The 24,434-nt window shown below is 55.1% G+C and overlaps 1 protein-coding gene across 1 annotated transcript; it reads left to right on the forward strand.

Annotated features, from left to right (window-relative positions):
* Positions 1–149: 149 nt before the first annotated feature.
* On the forward strand, positions 150–22,563 carry ZNF653 (zinc finger protein 653). The gene is made up of 9 exons (XM_012435953.3): positions 150–495; positions 8,212–8,255; positions 10,707–10,922; positions 18,459–19,073; positions 19,207–19,375; positions 19,481–19,592; positions 20,241–20,355; positions 21,842–21,941; positions 22,132–22,563. Exons 1-9 carry the CDS (start codon positions 203–205, stop codon positions 22,307–22,309), a joined length of 1,842 nt encoding a protein of 613 aa, XP_012291376.1. The 5' UTR covers positions 150–202; the 3' UTR covers positions 22,310–22,563.
* Positions 22,564–24,434: the final 1,871 nt, after the last annotated feature.

The following is a 24,434-nucleotide window of genomic DNA, read 5'->3' on the forward strand; positions in this document are numbered from 1 at the left end:
GAAGTTAGAAAGTTTAACCGAAAGGGCGAAAGGGGGCGGCGGCGTGGTAGGCTCTGCGCATGCGCAGTTTCCGTTCTTGGTCTCCTTTCGGCGCCCTGAGGCAGCGAGAGACCGTGAGAAATTTCCCGGCGGCGCAGAAGATGCGCGCCACTTCCGGTCAGGCTCCTAACAACGGGGGAGGCTGGTAACCAGGGTGGGGGGGATGGCGGAGCGGGCGCCGGAGCCCGAGGCGGAGGCTGAGGCGGGCGCGGGCGAGGAGGCAGCCACCGAAGAGGGCGCAGCGGGCCGCAAGGCGCGGGGCCGGCCGCGACTCACGGAGTCGGACCGGGCCCGGCGACGGCTCGAGTCCCGGAAGAAGTACGACGTGCGGCGCGTGTACCTGGGCGAGGCGCACGGGCCCTGGGTGGACCTGCGGCGCCGCAGCGGCTGGAGCGACGCCAAGCTCGCTGCCTACCTCATCTCTCTGGAGCGCGGCCAGCGGAGCGGCCGCCACGGGTGAGGGGGCCCGGCCCAAGGGAGGGAGGGAGCGAGGGAGGAGACGCCCCCAGCCCCAGCCGGTTGTGCCCCCGCCCCCTCCGTCTCAAGGCCACGCCCTCAGCACCTGCGAGCCCCGCCCAGGAGCCGGGCCGCCGGGCCGCAGGCCTGGGTGTCTGACTGCCCGGCAGGGACGCGCCTGGCTCGCGGCCCCGCCTCCCATCGTTCCGGCTGCCCAATCCTAGGATGCACCCAGCCCCTCGACCCGCCTTTTTGAGCGCTTGGTCCCTCCCCTTAGAACTCTAGCGGCCCAATCCTGGGACTGGCCCTACCTCCAGGCCTTGTAACTACCCAGTCCCTGGCGCTGCAGCCCCGCCCCCTCAGCAGTCTCATCCTCCCCCGCTCAATTCCCCACCTGGCCTGGGACTCCGGACACGCTGGGGCACTCAGCCCTGAACTTCATGAAGTTCTGGTGCCCCATCTGGGATTCCATATGGTCCCATTCCCACAACCCTAGTTTCAGCACACCTGGAGGACCCTTTACAACTTGGGCCGCACACCCCTAAACCTCCTAGTTCTGTGAAGCAACTCAGTCCAGGGAGACTCGGATGAAGAGGAGCTCCCGAGTTAGCTGGGCAGGTGGAGGGCAGAGAGGCCTGTCTTTTGTAGAGTAAATTCTCAATCTTGAGAAGGAGCAGTGTGGATGGAGTTTTTCCCTTCCTGCCTTTTACGTTGAGGTGATGATTGAGTTAAAATAGGCAAAGAGCTTAGAACAGTGCCTGGCAGGTAGTGAGTTCCCTGAGTATTAACTGTTAGGAGAATGATGTTTATTCCTTATCAAAAGCAGTGCTGCAAGGAAATCTTTGTTCTGCCCTGGTTTTCAGGTGCACATGTTCACATGTTTCTCTAGGGGGAGATTCTGAGGGTCAAGAATCAAACAGATCCTGCTGAATTGTACCCGCCTTTCCTAGGACAGCAAGCTGGTTTATATGCTCAAGAGCAGGACTGGAAATGCTGGGAACGCAAAGATACCTTCCCCATGGAGCAGACATTCTGGTGGACAGAGCGGATGGCTTGTTCAAAGGCCTGGGGTTTTTTTTTTTTTGTTTTTCTTTTTGAGATAGGGTCTCACTCTCTTGCCCAGACTGGAGTGCAGTGTCATGATCACGGCTCACTGCAGCCTCAACCTCGTGGGCTCAGGTGATCCTCTTACCTCCACCTCCTGAGTATTTGGGACCACGGGTGCACGTCACCCCACCTGACTGATTTTTGTATTTTTTTTTAGAGACAGAGGTTTCCCTATGTTGCCCAGGCTGGTCTCAAACTCTTAGGCTCAAGTGATTCTCTGGCCTCAGCCTCCCAAAGTGCTGGGGTTACAGGTGTAAGCCACTGTGCCCAGCCCTGTCTGTTTGTTCTTGAGACAGGGTCTCACTTTGTTACCCTGGCTGGAGTACAGTGGCATGTTGATAGCTCACAGCAGCCTCAACCTCCCAGACTCAAGGTATCCTCCTGCCTCAGTCTCCCAAGTAGCTTGGACTACAGGTGCATCACCTCGCCCAGCTAATTTTTTTTTATTTTTTGTAGAGACAGAGTCTCACCATGTTGCCCAGGCTGGTATCGAACTCCTTGGCTCAAGGAGCCTCTCTCCTCAGCCTCCCAAAGTGCTGGGATTACAGTTGTAAACCACTGTACCTGGCAAAAGGCTTATTTACTGCAGACCAGAAACAGAAGTAAATTAAGTAGTCCATGAGAGAGAGATAGGGGCTATGGAAAAAACAAAAGTGAAATGAGGAGTGCGAGCTGGAAGTTAAAATAGGGAGATTTAGGTGGTCACGTTCAGAACATAGCATTTCAGTAAACACCTGAAGGAACCTACGAGGAACCCTGCGGGTCTCTGTGGAAGAGTTAAGGTGGAGGGAATAGCCGATGCACAGGCCTTGAGGCGGGACCTGCCTGTTGTGTGCCAGGAACACTGAAGAGGATTGTATGGCTGGAATGCAATAAATGAGGAGAGAAGGGAAGACAAGGACAGATTGGTGACAGGAAGGTCATGCAGGGCCATGGAGAGGATTCCAGTTTTTCCTCCCAGTGAGGTGGGAGCCTTTTCTTAAGTGTAAGATTTTGTACAGAGAAAGAAGTGGCATGGTCTGCCTTTATCCCGCCCCCCTCCTTTTTTTTTGAGACGGAGTCTCTATCTGTTGCCCATGCTGTAGTACAGTGGCACAGTCTTGGCTCACTGTAACCTCTACCTCCCGGGTTCAACTGATTCTCCTGCTTCAGCCTCCTGAGTAGCTGGGATTACAGATATGCGCCACCACACCTGGCTGATTTTTGTATTTTTAGTAGAGACAAGGTTTCACCATGTTGGCCAGGCTGGTCTCGAACTCCTGACCTCAAGTGATCTACCTGCCTTGGCTTCCCAAAGTGCTGGGATTACAGGCGTGAGCCACCTTGCCCAGCCTTTTATTTCCTTTTTTATTTATTTTTGAGATGCAGTCTTGCTATGTTGCCCAGGTTGGTCTTGAACTCCTGGGCTCAAGTGATTCTCCCACTTCAGCCTCCAGAGTAAATGGGACTACAAGTCACACACCACTGCACCCAGCCGGGTGTGTGTGTGTGTGTGTGTGTGTGTGTGTGTGTGTGTATTTTTGTGTGTGTGTGTGAGAGTCTCACTCTGTCACCCAGACTGTAGTGCAGTGTCGCGATCTCAGCTAACTACAACCTCTGCCTCCTGGGTTCAAGTGATTCTCCTGCCTCAGCCTCCCAAGTAGCTGGGATTACAGGCTGCCGCCACCATGCCCAGTTAATTTTTTGTATTTGTAGTAGAGTTCGTGTTTCACTATATTGGCCAGGCTGGTCTTGAACTCCTGACCTCAGGCAATGCATCCTCCTTGGCCTCCCAAAGTGCTGAGATTACAGGCGTGAGCCACCATGCTCAGCCTAGCCTGGTTTATATTTTAGAAGAAACTCTCTCTAGGATGTGTGTGGCTGGAATGATGGGTGGGTTACACATTGTAAAACAAGGTTAGCCAAGAATTGACAATTGGTAAAGCTGGTGATGAGTCCAAAGAGGTTCAGTCTACTCTTGACAACAATACAAAATGAAAAGAGGGCCGGGCACAGTGGCTCATGCCTGTAATCCCAGCACTTTGGGAGGCCGAGGCAGGTAGATCACGAGGTCAGGAGATCAAGACCATCCTGGCTAACACGGTGAAACCTCATTTCTACTGAAAATACAAAAAATTTGCCGGGCATGGTGGCGTGCACCTGTAGTCCCAGCTACTTGGAAGGCCGAGGCAGGAGAATAGTTTGAACCCGGGAGGTGGAGGTTGCAATGAGCCGTGATCGTGCCACTGCACTCCAGCCTGGGTGACAGAGCAAGACTCCATTTCAAAAAAAAAAAAATTACTAATGGGATACTTTTAGATAGAAAACAGTCCTGAGTGTGGCTTTCACTCTCCTTGGTAAGGGAGGTGAGAGAAGCAGCAGCCCCAGGGCCAGTGGCAGTGCCCAGGGGGCCAAAGGAAGCATCTGTCGGGTCCAATGCTGTTGGGCCAAGTGAAACGGCAGTCACTGGTGACTGTGATGGGACGTTGTGTGGCGTGATGGAGAAAAGCACTGACTGGAGGATTTCAAGTGACACAGAGGAAAGGACATGGAGACAGTGAGTGTAGACAACTGTGGCAAAGAGGGGAAATGAGGAAGGAGGCTGGGCGCGGTGGCTCACGCCTGTAATCCCAGCACTTTGGGAGGCCAAGGCAGGAGGATTGCTTGAGCCCAGGAACTTAAGACTAACCTGTACAACGTGGTGAGACTCAATCTCTACAAAAAATGCCATAGTTAGCTGGGGGTGATGGCGCATTCCTGTGGTCCCATCTGCTCGGGAAGCTGAGGCAGGAGGATCCATTGAGCCCTGGAGGTCATGGCTTCAGTGAGCTGTGATGATGCCACTGCACTCCAGCTGGGGCAACATTGCGATACCCTGTCTCAGAAAAAGAAAAAAAGACATGGGGAAGGGGCTGTTGGGGAAGTTGGGTATCAAAATGATTTTAATCCAAGATGAGAGAAATAATGGCATATTTAGATGCTGGTGGGAATGACTGAGTGAAGATTGAAAACAAATGACAGGGAACAGCAAAGCCAAGGCCTAAGGAGCCCCAATAACTTTGGTCCTGGATGCCAGTGGCCTCTGCTGCAAGTCAGAGAAGTGGCAGAACTTGGAGAAGCAGACAGGACAGGGAAGGCAGGTTGAGGGAGAAAGCCGTGCCTTGGGGTTGGAGAGTGGCACTCGCCATATTACACATGACCTTCTTTGGTCCTGTGCTGACTCTGTGTGGAAGGCACTGCTACTGTTTCCACTTCACACACAGGAAAACTGAGGCTCAGAGGGGATAAGACCTGCTTGAGGTCACACAGGCAATTGATAGCAGAGCTGAGGCCAGGCAGGTGGCCTGTAATCCTAGCACTCTGGGAGGCTGAGGCAGGTGGATCATGAGGTCAGGAGTTCGAGACCAGCCTGATCGACATGGTGAAACCCTGTCTCTACTAAAAGTACAAAAATTAGCTGGGTGTGGTGGCACATGCCTATAATCCCAGCTACTCAGGAGGCTGAGGCAGGAAAAAACTTGAACCCAGGAGGCGGAGGTTGCAGTGAGCCACGATCGTGCCATTGCACTCCAGCCTGGGTGACAGAGTAAGACTCTGTCTCAAAAAAAAAAAAAAAAAAAAAAAAAAAGAGCTTAGTCTTGAACTTGGGTCTGGCTGATACCCAAGACTGTTCCCACTGCAGTGTGACACTCCCAGCCTCCAGCTGTGAGTGGGTGGAGGTGGCTGTGGACATTAGGACTTGGGTTTGGGGCCGGGCACAGTGGCTCACGCTTGTAATCCCAGCACTTTGGGAGGCTGAGGTGAGCAGATCCCTTGAGATCAGGAGTTCGAGACCAGCCTGCCCAACATGGCAAAACCTGTCTCTACTAAAAGTACAAAAATTAGCTGGGCATGGTGGCAGCTGCCTGTAATTCCAGCTACTCAGGAGGCTGAGGCAGGAGAATCACTTGAACCTGGGAGGTGGAGGTTGCAGTGAGCTGAGATGGCACCACCGTGTTCCAGCCTGAGCAAACAGTCAGACTTGGGTTTTGGGTTGGGTGAGGGTCTCCACAGCCAGTGAGTCCCCTTGCAGGGGAGGGTAGAGCCATAGGAAGGGATAGAGTCACATGGGATGGGACTTGGAGGAGCAGAGCCCCCAGCAGGGGCAGAGCCTGGGCTAGGAAGGATGGAGGAGCCCCACGGTGCAGTCCTGGGGACCAGATGGGTATGGGGCTGAGAATTGTTAACAGGGCTAGGCAGGAGTCAGGGCGGGGTGGGTAGTTTTGCTGATAAGGGACACTAGACTGGTTGTCAGGATGTCTGTGGCAAAAGCAGGTCTGAGCCACAGCAGGGAAGCCAGTGTGCCAGGGTGCCCAGGCTCCACAGTGATACTGATAATCATAATGATCATTGTACCATTTGCTTATTGATGACTAAGTGACAGGGCTGCAGCAGGACCAAGATCGTGCTTTGTTTGTTTTTATTTGTTTCTCTGTTTTTGAGACAGGGTTTCACTCTGTTGCCCAGGCTGGAGTGTGGTGGCGTGATCACAGCTCACTGCAGCCTTGACCTTCCCAGACTCAGGTGATCCTCCCACCTCAGCCATCTGAGTAACTGGGACTACAGACAGGTGCATGCCACTCTGCCTGGCTAATTTCTGTATTTTTTTTTTTTTAGAGTCAGAGTTTCACCATGTTTTCCAGGCTGGTCTCCAACTTCTGGCCTGAAGCAATCCACCCCTCTTAGACTCTTAAAGTGCTGGAATTGCAGGCATGAGCCATCAAGCCTGGCCTTTAAAAAAAAAAAATATATATATATATATATATATATATATATATATATAGAGAGAGAGAGAGAGAGAGAGAGAGAGAGAGAGAGAGAAGAGAGAGGGGTGGGATCTTGCTATGTTGCCCAGGCTGGTCTTGAACCCCTGGCTTCAAACAGTCCTCCTGCCTCAGCCTCCCAAAATGCTAGGATTACAGGTGTGAGACACCACACCCAGACGGTACCCACTGACTTGCTGGCTGTGGGCTAAGACCACTCTCTGCCTCTCAAGGAGCTGGGACTACAGGCTTGAGCCACTGTGCCCTACAACATATGCTCCCTTTTGATTAACTCACAGGCACCTAACCAAGGCTTGGCATCCAATACTACTCACAGGCCTGCCTGGCTCAGGGGAAGAGGATCACACAGGGCCTGTGTCCCTGGTGAACAGTGGGGCCGTTGTGGAATTCTGCTTCCACACCAGCCTTTCATAACTACTTTGTTACTTCTCCGCTCCCTGACCACAGGACCACGGGCAGGTGGCCTCACCCCTCCAAGCCTGTTTTTCCTGCTCCTTGAGGTGGCGATAATACTAGACCCCCCTCCCAGGGCTAGTGGCAGTCGGAGAGAGAGCCCAAGCGAGGGACCTGGTGACACAGTGCTGGAGCTGGGGACAGGTACATAGAAGTTCAGATTTCTGGCTCGGTGCGCTGGCTCATACCTGTAATCTCAACGCTTTGGGAGGCCAAGGTGGGTGGATCACCTAAGGTCAGAAGTTCAAGACAAGCATGGCCAATGTGGTGAAACTCTGTTTCTATTAAAAAAAGAAAAGACAAAAAAAATTAGCTCGGCATGGTGGCACACGCCTGTAATCCCAGCTACTCTGGTGCACACCTGTAATCCCAGCTACTCTGGAGGCATGAGAATCGCTTGAACCTAGGAGTCGGAGGTTGCAATGAGCTGAGATCACACCACCACACTCCAGCCTGAGTGATAGAGCAAGACTCCTTCAAAAAAAACCGGAGAGGTAGCTCACACCTGTAATCCCAGCTACTCAGGAGGCTGAGGCAGGATAATCGTGTGAATCTGGGAGGCAGAGGCTGCAATGAGCCAAAATCGTACCACTGCACTCCAGCCTGGGCGACAGAATGAGCCTCCATCTCAATTAAAAAAAAAGCCCCGGGCACAGTGGCTCACACCTGTAATCCCAGCACTTTAGGAGGCCGAGGCAGGTGGGTCACCTGAGGTTGGGAGTTGGAGACCAGCCTGACCAACATGGCAAAACCCTGTCTCTACTAAAAATACAAAATTAGCCGGGCATGGTAGCGCATGCATGTAATCCCAGCTACTCAGGAGGCTGAGGCAAGAGAATCACTTGAACACAGGAGGCGGAGGTTGTGATGAGCTGAGATTGTACCACTGCACTCCAGACTGAGCGAAACAGAGTGAAATTCCGTCTCGATAAAAAAAAAAGTTCATCCAGGCACGGTGGCTCAAGCCTGTAATCCCAGCACTTTGGGAGGCCGAGTCAGGTGGATCACGAGGTCAGGAGATCGAGACCATCCTGGTCAACATGGTGGAACCCCGTCTCTACTAAAAATACAAAAAATTAGCTGGGCACGGTGGCGCGTGCCTGTAATCCCAGCTACTCGGGAGGCTGAGGCAGGAGAATTGCCTGAACCCAGGAGGCGGAAGTTGCGGTGAGCCGAGATTGCACCATTGCACTCCAGCCTGGGTAACAAGAGCGAAACTCCGTCTCAAAAAAAAAAAGTTCAGATTTTGTTTCAGTGCACCATGAGCAGTGGCTGTAGCCATTGTTGTTACTTATAGGTCAGACAGGCCCAGCGCTGACCCTGTGTTCACCCTCACTGCGTCTTTCTGTTTCAGGAAGCCTTGGGAGCAGGTCCCCAAAAAGCCAAAGCGGAAGAAAAGTAAGTGGAAGCTCAGCCTCTGAGGGAGGTGGGGAGAGGTGGGAGTGGCGGGAATATGGAGATCGAGGCCCAGAGAGGCCAGGTCGCTGCCACTGGCAGCACAGTTAGAATCGGAAGAGCCAGACCTCAAAGCCAGGTGTGTATGTCTCAGGCGCAGTGTGCTTGGCTTCCTCAGTCTCCTGCTCTCGGCATGGGAGTCGGTCAGGGGAGAGCGGAGCAGAGGGAATAGCTTGTGCAGAGCCCAAAGGGCAGAGGGAGCGAGGCACTGGTGGTTAGAGGAGAGGTCTGGAGGTCATCTGTCCTGTCCTGCTGGCTGTCAGTCGGTAGGAGTCTGAACAGCTAGGGTCTGCACAGCTCTGAGCCCTGGAGCTGGGGGTCCCAGGCCATGTCCAGCAAAGTGAAGGCCCCCTGGTGGCAGTGAGCCCCTCCCCTTTTTAGGATTCTTCGGAGGTGGGGATGACCTATGATCTTGACCCTGAATCCTCAAGGGATTGCACTCCTCAAGGGATGAGCTCCTTAAGGGTTGAGGAGCGCAATAAGGAGGGAAAGGGCTGGGCTGGAGAGGCGGCTGTGGGGGATGATTCTATTGCCCTCGTGGTTGGAGACTCTGGGTGCATTTCCTAGACCCAGACCCCTCTTCTCGGCCCCCTCTTCATCTCCCAGCCCAGAAGGCGGGGTTGGGGAGCATGCTGTCATCCCACTTGGCTGTGGGACCAGGACCATCACACAAGTCACAGATACATTTCCCAGCACTCACTGTGTGCCCAGCCTTGTTCTGTGCCCTGGTAATGTCTTCACTCCCTCCCTCCTACCTGGCAGCCCTCTGGGATGGGAATCCCTTATTTCCCCCAGCTCAGAGGAGGCACTTTGGGCTCCGCGAAGCCAAGTCACTTGCCCAGAGCCACCCAGCTGGGAAGGGGCAGAGCCAGGATTCAAACCCAGGCCATCTGGCTCCACCATGTTCGCCCCTTACACAGCGTTCTCTCATCCAGCCAATGTTCCCGGAGCACCTACTGTGTGCCAGGCCCTGGCCGGGGGGACTGGGGGTACAGAAGGAACAAAACAGCAGTGTTCCTGCTCTTGAGGAATTGACATTCTGGTAGGAGAGACAGTCAGGGCACATGTAAACAAATGGCCACAGATGGCATCTAGGTACTACCTGGAGAAAACAGACGGCAAGTGGTGGTCAACTACAGTGACTGGGCAGGGGGTGGCCTCTCAGAGGTGGGTGTATTTGGGGGAGACCTGAGTGATGTCGGGAGGGAGCAAGACAGTTATCTGGAGGAAGCAGGCACAGCCTCTGCAAAGGCCTTGAAGCAAGGCCACACCTAGCCCACTCCAGGAATAGTGAGGAGGCCGTGTGGCTGGAGTAGAGTGACCAAGCTGGTGAGGGCAGTGAGGTGACAAGTCACAGTCGACCTCGTGGGCCGAAAGGAGGATTTTTGCTTTTACCCTGAGGGAGGTGGTCTTGCTGTGTCACCCAGGCTGGAGTGCGGTGGTGCAGTCTTGACTCACTGCATCCTCCGCCTCCCGGGCTCAAGCGATACTCCTACCTCAGCCTCCCAAGTAGCTGTGACGACAGGCATGCACCACCATGCCTAGCTAATTTTTTTTTTTTTTTGAGACAGAGTCTTGCTCTGTCACCCAGGCTGGAGTGCAATGGCTGTAGTGCAACTCACTACAACCTCCACCTCCCGGGTTCAAGCAATTCTCCTGCCTTGGCCTCCTGAATACCTGGGATTACAGGTGCAAGGTACCATGCCTGGCTAATTTTTGTATTTTTAGTAGAGACAGGGTTTCACCATGTTGATCAGGCTGGTCTTAAACTCCTGACCTTGTGATCCACCCACCTTGGCCTCCCAAAGTGCTGGGATTACAGGTGTGAGCCACCGCACCTGGCCAAATTTTTGTATTTTTAGTGAAGACAGGTTTTCACCATCTTAGCCAGGCTGGTTTCAAACTCCTGGCCTTAAGTGATCTGCCGGCCTCTGCCTCCCAAAGTGCTGGCATTGCAGGCGTAAGGCATTGTGCCGTGCCCTTGTTGGGGATTCTGCGCAGAAGAGGGACCAGACCTGACTGACTCCGGTGTTGACAGGCGCCCCCTTGTGGCTATAAGGGGTGGTTAGGGCAGGAGCCAGGGAGTCCTGGGCCTGAGGACTGCACTGGTCTAGGTGTTTGATGAAGTAGAACAATAACAAGCAGCTAACAATTATGCACCTATTGTGTGCCAGGCTCCACTGTTTATATGACTTGACCAATTGAACAGTCCTGTTAGGGGTGCCTCTCCTCTCTGAGCCTCAGTTTGCCTCTCTAAACTGGGTACAGTCCTGGATGGCACTCAAGAGGGCCTCCCAACCCACGGGACCCTTAAGGCCCAGGTAGTTCAGGCAGCCGTGTTACCATGGGCTGAGCCCTGTCCCTTACACTCACCCCTCGGCCCTGTGTCCACAGGGCGGCGACGCAACGTGAACTGCCTGAAGAACGTGGTGATCTGGTACGAGGACCACAAGCACCGCTGCCCGTATGAGCCACACCTGGCGGAGCTAGACCCCACCTTCGGCCTGTACACCACGGCCGTGTGGCAGTGCGAAGCTGGCCACCGCTACTTCCAGGACCTGCACTCGCCCCTGAAGCCCCTCAGCGACTCAGACCCCGACAGTGACAAAGGTGGGTCTGTGGGGCAAGGGCACACGGGGGGCCACCCATGTCTGGGTGCTTCTTACCAGCCTTAGGCCAGCATTGCAAACAGAATAGCAGCCACAGTGGCTCTGGCTCTGGCACTGGGACAGAGCAGGGACACAGTGGGCCAGGCTGATCCCTTTATGGCCTTGACCTCTTTGAGTCCTTACAGAGCCCAAGTGGGGAGGCAGTCCCTCCCTACGAAGCAGTTTGCCCATCTGTGCCCAAGGCCAGTCCCCGGCAGGGCTGGCTGAGGGCCCAGGAGCCCTGGCTTGGCAGCTGGGGCGGGGGCAGGCCTGCTGGGGCAGAGCTCGGCCCCCACAGCGACACGGCTGCCTGAACCATCCCGGCCTTATGGCTCTGTAGGCTGAGATGCCCTCTTGAGTTCTGGCTAAGCTGGCCGCTCCCTCCTTTTTGATTTTCTCCGGCTCCCAGTCCCATTCTTTCACTTTCTGCCTTTCCAGGCTTCGCTTCTTGCCGTCCCCACTTCATTCTGTTCCCCTCCTGGTCCCCATTTCTCCTCCCTTTAGCTGCCTCTGTCTCCTTTTTCCTTGATCTTTCATTTTCTCTGTCTTATCCTCCCTCTCTCTCTTATTTCCTTTCATTCCCCTTTTTCCTCCTCCCTCCCACCCTCACGGTCCCTGCCTCTTTCCTTCCCATCCCATGGGGCAGCCAGGAGGGACTTAGTAAGGGAGGCCCAGTTGGCCCTGGTGGGTGGTGAGGGGGCTGTCTGCAGCCTCAGGGGTTTGGCATTGGCTAAAAAGGAGTGTGGGCCTGCTGCCAGGCGCCCTGTCAGGGCTGAGGGTGGGGCAGTCACCAGGGCTGAGCCTGCACTGGCTGGCATCTTGGAGCAGGTGGCATCCCAGCTGGCCAAGGGGAAGCCGGGGGCGAGAGGTGTTCTGAGTGGGTGCCCCCACCAACAGCCATTCCACCAAGGGTCGGCCAGGCTTCCAGCATGCCGTGGCCCCTTGGCTGCCCTGTCCCGTGATCTGGGACCTGCCTTCCACCCTCCTCTGCCTTTTACTGCCCCCCTCACTGTGTGCCACTCCTAACCCTGCACCGAGCTGCCCTCAATCTTCCCCATGGCCTTGTCATCAGCCCCACTTGTCAGTCAAGGAACCCTAGGCCCCAAGAGTGATCTGACTGGTCCATCTGGTGATGGGTCAGGCTAGGGTGTGGGCTGCACCCAGAGCAGCTTTCTTATGCCCCAACTCAACTTTTTCTTTTTTATTTAATGTAATTAAATTTATTTATTTATTTATTTTTGAGACAGCATCTTGCACTGGTTGTACAGGCTGGAGTGTAATGGCGCAATCTTGGCTCATTGCAACCTCTGTTTTCCAGATTCAAACAATTCTCCTGCCTCAGCCTTCCAAGTAGCTGGGATTACAGGTGTGCACCACCACACCTGGCTACTTTTTGTAGTTTTAGTAGAGATGTTTATAGTTTTAGTAGAGATGTCAGTCAGGCTGGTCTCAAACTCCTGACCTTCGGTGATCCAGCTGCCTCGGCCTCCCAAAGTGCTGGGATTACAGGCGTGAGCCAGTGCTCCCAGCCTCAACTTTTTATTTTTATTTTCATTTTTATTTTTTTTGAGACAGAGTCTCTCTGTCACCCAAGCTCGAGTGCAGTGGTGTAATCTTGACTCACTGTAACCTCTGCCTCCCAGGTTTAAGCGATTCTCTCATCTCAGCCTCCCCAGTAGCTGGGATTACAGGCATGAGCCACCATGCCTGGCTAATTTTTGTATTTTTAGTAAAGACAGGTTTTCACCATGTGGGCTAGGCTGGTCTCGAACTCCTGGTCTCAAGTGATCCTCCTGCCTTGGCCTCCCAAAGTGCTGAGATTATAGGCATGAGGCACTGCACGTGGCTAACTTTATTTTATTTTATTTTATTTACTTATTTTTGAGACAGAGTCTCACTCTCTTGCCAGGCTAAAGTGCAGTGGTGTGATCTCGGCTCACTGCAACCTCCACCTCCTGGGTTTAAGTGATTCTTCTGCCTCAGCCTCCCAAAGAGCTGGGACTACAGGTGTGCACCACTATGCTCAGCTAATTTTTATATTTTTAGTAGAGACGAGGTTTCACCGTGTTGGCCAGGATGGTCTCGATCTTTTGACCTCGTGATCCGTCCGCCTCGGCCTCCCAAAGTGCTGGGATTATAGGCGTGAGCCACCACGCCTGGCCTTTATTTTTATTTATTTACTTTTTTAGAGACAGGGTCTCACTCTGTTGGCCAGGCTGGAGTGCAGTGGTGCAGTCATAGCTCACTGCAGCCTCCAACTCCTGGGCTCAAGTGATCTTCTCACCGCACCCTTCTGAGTAGCTGGGCACACAGGCATACACCACCACAGCCAGCTAATTTTTAAATTTTTTGTAGAGACAGGATCTCACTATGTTGCCCAGGCTGGTCTCAAACTCCTGGGCTCTGGTAATCCTCCTGCCTTGGCCTCCCAAAGTGCTGGGATCACAGGCATGTGCCACTGTGCCTTGCCCACAGCTATGTCTGTTAGTGCCATCATTACCTGGGGAGATGTCTGGGGTCAGCCAGACTCAGCAGATGCTGCAGTCACGTGGACCCAGATGCTTCCTCTGGCCATTCCCTCTGCTCATTGGGCGACTTCCCCCTCCTTCAGGATGGTGCCACGGTGTTCACCCACCCTGCAGATTACAGGACAAGGGGAAATTGTTTAGAAAGAGGGTCTGATCATCCTTATTACCAACCCTGCTGTCACCCTAGGTCTATCAAGAGTGGGCATCTCACTGCGCTGAATGAATGGCACTGAGATAATAACAATAGGAAACTTATAGGATGCCTGCTTTGAGCCCCCTACTGTCCTAAGCCCTTATACATATTTATTCATTAAAGACCCAAAACAGCCAGGCACGGTGGCTCACACCTATAATCCCAGCACTTTGGAAGGCTGAGACGGGCTGATCACCTGAGGTCAGGAGTCCAATACCAGCCTGACCAACAGAGAAAACCCTGTCTCTACTGAAAATACAAAATTAGCCTGGCATGGTGGCGCATGCCTGTAATCCCAGCTACCTGGGAGGCAGAAGCATGAGAATCACTTGAACCCAGGAGGCGGAGGTTGCAGTGAGCCAAGATCGGAGAACTGAGATTCGTTCATTTATTGGAACAAACCCTCACTGTGCACCAGGCAGCCTTCTTAGCACTGGGGACTCTGCACAGGGACCCCGCAACCTTATGGAATTTACATTCTAGAGAGGAAATGGAGCAGGATAAACCAATAAAAATAGAGAGTGCAGGCCGGGCACAGCGGCTCAAGCCTGTAATCCTAGTGCTTTGGGAAGCCAAGGCAGGATTGCTTGAGGCCAGGACTTAGAGAACTGTCTAGGTAACATAGTGAGACCCCATCTCTAGCCAAAAAATGAAAAAGTGTGGCATAGTGGTGCACCTCTCCCAGTGTTTTAGGAGGCTAAAGCAGGAGGATCACTTGAGCCTAGGAGCTCGAGGCTGCAGTGAGCTGTGACTGTACCACTGCATTCCAGCCTAGGTGACAGAGGGAGACACTGTCTCAATCAATCAATCAATCAATAAAACATAGGCCGCGTGTGGTGGCTAACACCTGTAATCCCAGCACTTTGGGAGGCCAAGGCGAATGGATCACTTGAGGTCAGGAGTTCGAGATTAGCCTGTCCAACATGGTGAAACACCGTCTCTACTAAAAATAGAAAAATTGGCCAGGCGTGATGGCGTATGTCTGTAATCCCAGCTACTCAGGAGACGGAGGGAGGAGAATCGCTTGAATCTGGGAGGTGGAGGTTGTGGTGAGCCAAGATCACACCATTGTGCTCCAGCCTGGATGACAAGAGCGAAACTCTGTCTGAAAAATAAAATAAAATATAGAGTGCCCTGTAATGGGGTACATGCTTTGGGAAAAAATAAAGGAGGGAAAAAGGAACTATTTAAGGCAAAATGGTCAGAAAATTCCCCCTGAAAAAATGCCCGTTAATGAAGGGTCTGATAAAGGGACGGGAGGAGCCTTCTCAGGTGTCGGACAGAAGACAATTCAAGCAGAGGGAATGACAGGTGCAAAGGCCCTGAGGCAGGAACCTGTCTAGTGTCTCCAAGGACATTAGGAAAGGAGGCAAAGGCAGTAGGTAATTGAACACCTCCTGAAACAGACACACCCCAGCTCTCGTGACATGGCACAGTAGTTTGTTTCCCACATATAAAACCTGGTGATTCCAGCCTGCAGGCTGCCTTTCATTCATGGACTCAGATTCTTTCCTTCCTGTGGCTCCAGCCTCCTTCTGGGTCCTGGCCGGGTGGTTGAGGAGAAGCACTTGTCCATTTGGATTCCATTGGCTGGGACTCAGCCACATGGCGCCACATTTACCTGCAAGGGATGCTGGGAAATGTAGTCGGTGCTGGTGCCAGGTAGAGAGGGGTTTAGTGAGCAGCTGGTCTGCATCTTTCACAGGAGGTAAGGAGCAGGTTGTCAGGAACCGGGGACCCAGCAGAAGGGACTGCCCTGGCAGGGGGATGAAGGGGCCGTGACCAGCAGCTGCAGGGGAAGTAAAAGAAGCGGTCAGGCTGCAGGTGGATATATTTTGGATGCAGCACCAACAGGTTTTGCTGACAGATTGGAAGTGGGTGTGAGAGAGAGAGAAGTCAAGAAGAGCCCCAGGACTTTGGCATGAGCCACTGGAGGGACAGAGCTGCCATCCGCTGAGTCAGGGACACCCGTGAACAGTGCAGGCTTTGTGGGAGGGAAGTTTCAGAGCCCAGCATTGCAGATCTGAGTTTGAGATGCCTGTGAGACCCTCTTAGGTAGGGCCATGAGATGGAATAATCTGGAGCTTGACGGGAAGGTCTAGGAAGGAGCTGCACATGGAGTCACCAGGCCATGGGTGGTTATAGTATTAATAAGAATAGATACTTGGCTGGGCGAGGTGGCTCATGCCTGTAATCCCAACTATTTGGGAGGCTGAGACAGGAGAATCACTTGAACCTGGGAGGCAGAAGTTGTAGTGAGCTGAGATTGTGCCACACTGCACTCTAGCCTAGGCTACAAAGCGAGACTCCGTCTCAAAAAAAAAAAAGAATAGATACTTGGCTGGGCATAGTGTCTCACGCCTGTAATCCCAGCACTTTGGGAGGCCAAGGCAGGCAGATCACCTGAGGTTAGGAGTTCCAGACCAGCCTGGCCAACATGGCAAAACCCTGTCTCTACTGAAAATACAAAAATTAGCCGGGCATGGTGGCATGTGCCTGTAATCCTATCTAGTTGGGAGGCTGAGGCAGGAGAATTGCTTGAACCCAGGAGGGGGAGGTTGCAGTGAGCTGAGATGGTGCCACTGCACTCCAGCCTGGGCATCAGAACGAGACTCTGTCTTTAAAAAAAAAAAAAAAAGATAGATAATCTCCTGTAGTTCCAGTGCTTTGGGAGGCCAAGGAGGGAGGATCCTCCAGACCAGGAGGTCAAGACAAGCCTGGGCAACAGTGAGACTTCGTGTCTAGAAAAACTTAAAAATTACCCTATCATGGTGGAGCGTCTCTGTAGTCCCAGCTACTTGAGAGGCTGAGGCAGGAGGCTCTCTTGAGCCCAAGCGTTCGAGGCTGTCATGAGCTACGATCAAACCACTGCACTCCAGCCAGGACAACAGAGCAAGACCTCATCTCTGTCTGTTTGTCCTGGGTTCCTGGTACAGAGCTCCCAAAACCCTTGAAATTTCCTGAGTGATATGAGTGTTTTTTGTTATTCATAATAAGCCCCCTAGGAACACCCCTGAATCTTTGCTAATGAGGTGACTCCCAGTGGGGCCCCTAGATAGCTTCTGGATGGTGGTTGGTTGCCAGGAAGACCAAACATAGGATCAGAGAGAGATCTCTCAGCCCCAGCCCCAGCCCCCAGGGACTGAACAGGGAGCTGGAGACAGAGTTATAAAAACTCTTGCCAGACACAGTGGCTCATGGCTATGATCAGGAGTTCAAGACCAGGTTGGGCAACATGGCAAAACCCTGTTTCTACTAAAAATACAAAAAATTAGCCGGGCATGGTGGTGCACGCCTGCAGTCCCAGCTACTTGGGAGGCTGAGGCAGGAGAATCGCTTAAACCCAGGAGGTGGAGGTTGCAGTGAGCTGAGATTGTGCCACTGCCCTACAGGCTGCACAACAGAGCAAGGCTTTAAAACATGAGATGCTGGGGCCGTGGTGCCCCTGGAGAGGGCATGGAAGACCATACCATCCCCCATATCTTACCCTGTGCCCTTCCATTTGGCTGTCACTGAGTTGAATCCTTTATAATAAAGCTATAATCGTAGGTAGAGCCATTTTCTGAGTTCTGTGAGTTGTTCTAACAAATATCAAACCTGAGGATGGGATCATGGAAACCCCCCATTTATAGCCTGCTGGTCAGACATACAGGGTAGCCCAGGACTTGCAGCTGACATCTGAAGTCCGGGCAGTCTTGTGGGACTGAGCCTTTAAGTTATAGGATTTGATGCCCGCTCCAGGAAGATAATGTTAGAATGGATTGAATTATTGGACACTCAGTTGGCATTGAGAATTGGAGCGTGGCCTTTAACCCCATCAGCCTGGGCAAGCCTGGGGGTGAGGTGAGTGCTGAGGAGAGGCCCCAGCCCTAGCCTTCCAGGCCTGCAAGAACCAAAGAAACTTGGAAGGAGCCACCAGGAAGGGCCCAGTGCTGGCTGTGCACAGTGGCTCACACCTGTAATCCCAGCACTTTGGGAGGCTGAGGCAGAAGGAGCCCTTGAACCCAGGAGTTTAAGGCCAGCCTGGGTAGTGTAGCAAGACCTGGTCTCTACTTGAAAAAATCGGGGCTGGGTGAGGTGTCTCACACCTGTAATCCCAGCACTTTGGGGACACCAGAGTGTGAGTCTGAGGACCAAGAGAGGAAAGTGTCCCCTGGAGCAGGGGTGTTTAGCTGGGTCAGTCATCTTGGAGCAGTCAGGGCCAGTGGGGACTGAGAAGTGACTGCTGTTTTGGACAGTGAGAGGGTCACAGTGTCCAACCCCTGGAGAGCCCTCAACAAATACCAAGTGCTGGCCGGGCACAGTGGCTCACGCCTGTAATCCTAGCACTTTAGGAGGCCGAGGTGGGAGGATCCCTTGAGCCCAGGAGTTCAAGGCCAGCCTGGGTAGCATAGCAAGACCTGGTCTCTACTTGAAAAACTCGGGGTTGGGCAAGGTGTCTCATACCTGTAATCCCAGCACTTTGGGAGGCCCAGGCAGGCAGATCACTTCAGGAGTACCAGCCTGGCCGACATGGTGAAACTCTTCTCTACTGAAAATACAAAAATTAGCTGGGTGTGGTGGTGTGCCTCTGCAGTCCTAGCTAATCGGGAGGCTGAGGCAGGAGAATCACTTGAATCCAGGACGCCGAGGTTGCAGTGAGCTGAGATTGCACCACTGCACTTCAGCCTGGGTAACAGAGTGACAGTCTCAAAAAACAAAAAAAAAGAAAAGAAAAACTAAACAAATACCAGTGGCTGCAGCTATCATAACCATTCCCTTTCTTCTGTCCCCACAGTGGGCAATGGGCTGGTGGCCAGCAGCTCTGACTCGTCTGGCTCTGGCTCTGGCTCCGACTCTGAGGAGCACCCTGAGGGCCAGCCAGTCAAGGCTGCAGCGGCGGCGGCGGCAGCAGTGACGCCCACCAGCCCGGTGGGCAGCAGCGGGCTTATCACTCAGGAGGGCGTGCACATCCCCTTTGACGTCCACCACGTGGAGAACCTGGCCGAGCAGGGGACCCCGCTGTGCCCCAACCCAGCAGGCAGTGGGCCCGAAGCCCTGGAGACAGTGGTGTGCGTGCCAGTGCCCATGCAAGTGGGTGCGGGCCCCGGCGCCCTCTTTGAGAATGTGCCTCAGGAGGCCCTGGGTGAGGTAGTGGCCAGCTGCCCCATGCCGGGCATGGTGCCTGGCTCACAGGTGATCATCATCGCAGGCCCTGGCTACGACGCTCTCACAGCTGAGGGCATTCACCTCAACGTGGCGGCAGGCAGCAGTGCCCCTGGCAGTGGCCTGGGCGAGGAGGTGCCCTGTGCCATGATGGAGGGTGTGGCAGCCTACACCCAGACAGAGCCCGAGGGCAGCCAGCCCAGCACCACGGATGCCACTGCTGTAGTGGGCATCGAGACCAAGAAAGGTCTGGGGGACCTGCCATGGCCTCTGGCCAGGGGTGGTTGGGCCTGGGAGGGACTGGGCGAAGAGTGGCCCTCAAAGTGGGCACCTCAGCAGCCTTTGTGCCCCGCGGACACCACCCTGTGTCCACCCCGTAGAGAAGGAGGACCTGTGCTTGCTCAAGGAGGAGAAGGAGGAGCCCATAGCCCCAGAGCTGGCAACGACGGTGCCTGAGAGCGCAGAGCCTGCAGCAGAGGTGGACGGCGGGGAGCTGGACGGCAGCGACATGTCAGCCATCATCTACGAGATCCCCAAGGAGCCCGAGAAGTGGGTGCCAGGGCTGGGCGAGGGTGAAGGCGAGCTCTAGGAGTGGCCAGGCCCCCAGCCTGCCTGGTGCGGGAGCCCCAACCTTATGGGCCCCTTCCCCTCCAGGAGGCGGCGGAGCAAGCGGTCGCGGGTGATGGATGCTGACGGCCTGCTTGAGATGTTCCACTGCCCATACGAGGGCTGCAGCCAAGTTTACGTGGCCCTCAGCAGCTTCCAGGTGAGGCCGCCACCCAGAGTAGCCTGGGCCAGGCCCATAAGGCCCAGGTCATGGCACCACTAGGACGTCCTACCTCTAGTTTGCCCCTTGGAGTTTGATGAGGTGCCACTGAAGGCAGAGACAGGGACTTGTCACATCTCACACCTGGCATGGGAGGATGCAGCAACAGGCCTTTGAATGTGCCATGCCATGCTTTGATTAATCATATATTAAGCACCTAGTACATGCCAGGCCTGCAAACTAGAGTCAGTAAGTTAAAGAATGGAAGAACAGAGGAATGAATCAATCGGGACTGCCTATTGATCTGCTGACAGCCCTCAGATCCAGTGCCAGTCCTGCCACTGCCCACCTGTGAGACCCTGGCCAAACAACTGAGCCTGGAACCTCAGTTTCTATCCATTAATTGGGCCCTTCACAGAGTTGACGAATACCCCAGTCCAGAGCTTGGCACATAGTAGGTGTTCAGTAGAGCTGCCCTTTGACCCCAGTTGTGCCCCTGGGAATCTCAGAGTTGGGCAAGGGTAGCCTTCTTCCCTCCTCCTGGGGAGGCCAGCCCCAGCCTGCCTTCCAGCTGCCTTCATCTCTCCCCACCCCCCAGAGCCCCTTCAGTGGGCCTACGGGACCCACTCCTGCCCATCTCGTCCCCAGAACCACGTCAATCTTGTTCATCGGAAAGGGAAGACCAAAGTGTGTCCTCATCCTGGCTGCGGCAAGAAGTTCTATCTGTCCAACCACCTGCGGCGGCACATGATCATCCATTCAGGTCAGGCCCTGGGCCAGCTGGTGCGTGAGCTGGGGACACAGGCATGGGACTAGGGGCATGGGAGCCTGGGGGCCTGGGCCAGGCTGGAGGGTCAAAACTCAGTACTGGGTTCCCGGGCACAGGACTGCACCCCTAGGAGCCTCTTCCCTGTGCTCAGTAGGCTATAGCTACCTGAGCCACAACGACAGGAACTGTTACCAATCAATCACAGGAGGTGGGCGGGGCTGGCTGTCTCCTCTCCTATCGCCACAACCGCATGAGCAGGTCTCATGCAAGAGACTAAGACACCGCCTCGGCTCTTCCAGATTGGAATAGCAGCACCTGGGGCCGCAGGCCAGAGCCAGTGCCCACCCAAGCAGCAGCAGGAAGGAGAGCTGGGCAGAGAGGGGCAGCTGGTTTGGGACTGGGCTTCTGTTTCCACTTGTGGTAGAGATGCTGGTCTTCTTTGTGGGCTGGGGACAGTGAGGGCCAGAGCTTCTGATATCTCGGGAGGTCAGAAATTTGGGGTGCTGTTTGTTGTTGTTTCTTTTTATTTTCTTTCTTGTGTGTGTTGAGGGGGTTATTTTTTGCAATGGAGTCTTGCTCTGTTGCCCAGGCTGGAGTTCGATCTCGGCTCACTGCAGCCTCTGCCTCCCGGGTTCAAGCAATTCTGCTGCCCCAGCCTCCCGAGTATCAGGGATTACAGGCGCCCATCACCATACCCGGCTAATTTTTGTATTTTTTAATAGAGATGGGATTTTGCCATGTTAGCCAGGCTGGTCTCCAACTCCTGCCCTCAGGCGATCTGCCTGCCTCAGCCTCTCAAAGTTCTAGGATTACAGGTGTGAGCCACCAAGCCCAGCAGAAGTTTTTTTTTTTATGCAAAATCATTCAAAGTTCAAATATGGGGGACAAGGCTGTTCGAGGTAACTCACGCCTGTAATCTCAGCACTTTGGGAGGCTGAGGCAGGTGGATCACCTGAGATTGGGAGTTTGAGACCAGCCTGAACCAACATGGAGACACCCTGTCTCTACTAAAAATACAAAAATCAGCTGGGCATGGTGGCACATGCTGGTAATCTCAGCTACTTGAGAGGCTGAGGCAGGAGAATTGCTTCATCCAGGGAGGCGGAAGTTGCAGTGAGCCGAGATCATGCCACTGCACTCCAGCCTGGGCGACAGAGCAAGACTTCATCTCTGGGAAAAATAGCAACAATAGAAAAAAAATATTGGGGACAAATTCAGAACCATGTTGGCTTGGCAGTTTGCACCCTATGCCCCTCAGGGACTCAAGTTCGAATCTCAGCTCTGCTTGATTGTGTTTCCCAGCAGTCACAGGGGAAGGACGTAGGGTTCCATAGGTTTGGTCGGTCTGCATCTGCAGTCCTGGGAGATGCAAGGAGACAGCCTGCTGTTCCTTCTAGCATCAGAGTCTGCAGCTCAGAGATACCCCATAGCCCCCTGCCCGAATAGCACCGTCCTCAGCCTCGGTCCCCATCGCCCCCAGGTGTCCGTGAATTCACCTGTGAGACCTGCGGCAAGTCCTTCAAGAGGAAGAACCACCTGGAGGTACATCGGCGCACGCACACCGGCGAGACCCCCCTGCAGTGAGTCACAGGCCGCCCCGCATAGCTAGAGGATTGGGAGGGAGGGGATTCCAGCAGGTCCGGGAGCGCTCTGCCGCCACGCAGTGCCTGGGCATGGTTCCACCAGCGCTCGGCCCTGTAGGGCCCCACCCCACCCCGCGGTGCCCAGCCCACTCTGACCCCACCCCGTGCTGCCACGGGCTCCTGGCAGGTGCGAGATCTGTGGCTACCAGTGCCGGCAGCGTGCGTCGCTCAACTGGCACATGAAGAAGCACACGGCAGAGGTGCAGTACAACTTCACGTGTGATCGCTGTGGGAAGCGCTTTGAGAAGCTGGACAGCGTCAAGTTCCACACGCTCAAAAGCCACCCAGACCACAGGCCCACCTGACCCACCTGACCATAGACCGCCCCTATTTATTCGTCCGCTCGGACACCACGCCCAGGCCTGCCAGGGCCTGGACTGCTGCGAGGGCCACCCAGACCGCGGGCCGGAAGGAGGCGCCCCTGCCCCACCCCAGGGCTGGGCCCCCTGGGCAGGTTCCCCACCCCGCCCCACCGCATCCTTCTCTGAAGCTGGTGCCTGGGGCTGCATTACTGGAACTGTGTCAAGAGAGCAGAGCGAGATTAAAGAGCGAGAAAGGAGATGCCCTTTTCCTGGGCCTGAATAATTTGGGGTGCCAGGTCCCTGTCTGTCTCCAGCCTACTTGATCCCTTCCTGAGCGAGGCCGGGCAGGGGGGATGCCCCTGGGCTGGGCAGCCCCACACAGCCCCTGATTCCACAGGATGAGGTGGAGCTTGGGGGTCTGGGGTCTCTAGGCATCTCCCAGAACTCAGGACCCTAATGCCCACTCCTCCGGTCTTACACCCATCTGCCACCCTCAGCGAGCTCCGAGACAAGATGGGGGAGGTGTTCAGCAGTCCCCTAAATGAGAAACATCTGCAGCTAGTGAAAGCACTATGCAAAAGAGAGTGATGCATTGTTTTCCGGGGATGCTGTTGAGGACGGTGGTCAGGGAGGGCCTCTGAGGAGGTGGCATTTGTGCATAGGCCAGAATGACAAAGATCTATCCCTGAAGAAAAGTGGGGGAGGAAATTCTCAGGCCAGAGGAACAACCAGTGCTAAAACCCCAAGGTAGAACCAGCTCGGCGTGTTCCTAAAACAGGAAGCCGCAGGGGGAAGGGGAGCTGGCAGTGGCTGCCCTGGCCCCATTTCCCGGAGGAGGATGCTGAGGCCGCCTCCTCCTGCGGGCCGCGAGGGAGGGGCGGGGAGCGAGGCGCCGCCGCCAGGTGGCGCGCGAGTCGCGTAGGCCCCGGTGGCCGCAGCCACGTGACCCTGGGGACCGCAGCCGCGAGCTCAGGCACGTGCCCGGGAGAGCCCTGTGGCGCCACGCGCAGATTGGCCCCGCCGGCTCCTCACCAGCTCGCTCGGGTGGGGCGGGGCCCCAGCTACGCCTGTTTCCGCTACGGACCAGGGGGCTACCCTAGGCGGGGACAAGAATCGACAAGGACGAGCGAGTCCGGCCGCTGGGGCCGCCCCCGCGAGCTCCCTTCCCCCCACCGAGGCAGGTCCCCTCCGCTCTCCCCGCACAGCCGGAGCCGGCAGGTTTCCATGGGAACCGCAGCGGGGTCCGCGCGCCCAGGAGCAGCCCCCACCTCCCGGCACAGCTTCCGATGACGGAAACTGGGAGGAACACGGGTGAGGGAACAGACCATCGCTTAGGGTCCCCTGCGTCGGCAGCCAGGTCGCCGCAGCGAGCCCAAGAGGGGCCACCCGGGGACCCGCACCGCCACCTCCCCGATTGTGCGGGCCACTGCGATTGGTCTGCCCTCTCCAGGCTTGGCAGCATCCCCCTGGTACACTCGCTTCCATTGGCTCGATCTCTAGGGCATCTTCCAATAATTGGTTCTCTCAAGGGCCGCCCCTGATTGGGCAAATTAGGCTCTCCTGGCTGGTGGCGCTCTCTGACAGTCTGTAGCCTAAAGGCGTGCAGGAACGAGGATAGGGTGGGGACTGGGGCTCTCCAGTTGGGGGGTCCGGGTTACCCGCCCGCAGCGCCCTCGCCCGGACCGTCGGATTGCTGTCTGTGGTGCTGAAGCCTAACACCGCGGCGACCCCGCCCCAGTGTGTGCTTGTTCCCGCGCCCCGACGTAAACATGCACCTGCGCCCGCGCACCAAAGGAAGCTGCGCCACCCCCAACGCCTTAGAGAGAGGCCAGGTCCCCCCTAGCAGAGAGCGAGCATGACTCCACAGTCAGGAGGACCAATCACGAGCCGAGGAAGCCAGGACAGTTATGTGGCAAATCCATCCACCCCAGTTTTGTGGGGTCCGAGAAGGATCTGTGGTTTCCCAGAGCTGCGGGGCTCCAGCGAGGATTATCCAGAACACTGAGCCCCAAACCTTTTTACCCTCTTCGGAGCAGTGCGGAGTTCCCTTGCAATGGGGAGTGCCAGTCCTCACCTTTTGAACCCTAGAAGCACCCAGCCCACTCCAAACTAACAGCGTCCCAGCCTC

This window comes from Aotus nancymaae, unplaced genomic scaffold (assembly GCF_030222135.1).
Source record: "Aotus nancymaae isolate 86718 unplaced genomic scaffold, 86718_ANA_hifiasm-v0.15.2.pri h1tg000028l, whole genome shotgun sequence".
Taxonomy (NCBI): domain Eukaryota; kingdom Metazoa; phylum Chordata; class Mammalia; order Primates; family Aotidae; genus Aotus; species Aotus nancymaae.

Bases quoted from the DNA above. Each gene is read 5' to 3' on its own strand.
- ZNF653 (XM_012435953.3), top strand. From the start codon at position 203: ATGGCGGAGCGGGCGCCGGAGCCCGAGGCGGAGGCTGAGGCGGGCGCG. The intron at 10,923-18,458 runs GTGGGTCTGTGG...CTGTCCCCACAG, and splicing joins AGACCCCGACAGTGACAAAG to TGGGCAATGGGCTGGTGGCC. The intron at 20,356-21,841 runs GTCAGGCCCTGG...CATCGCCCCCAG, and splicing joins GCACATGATCATCCATTCAG to GTGTCCGTGAATTCACCTGT.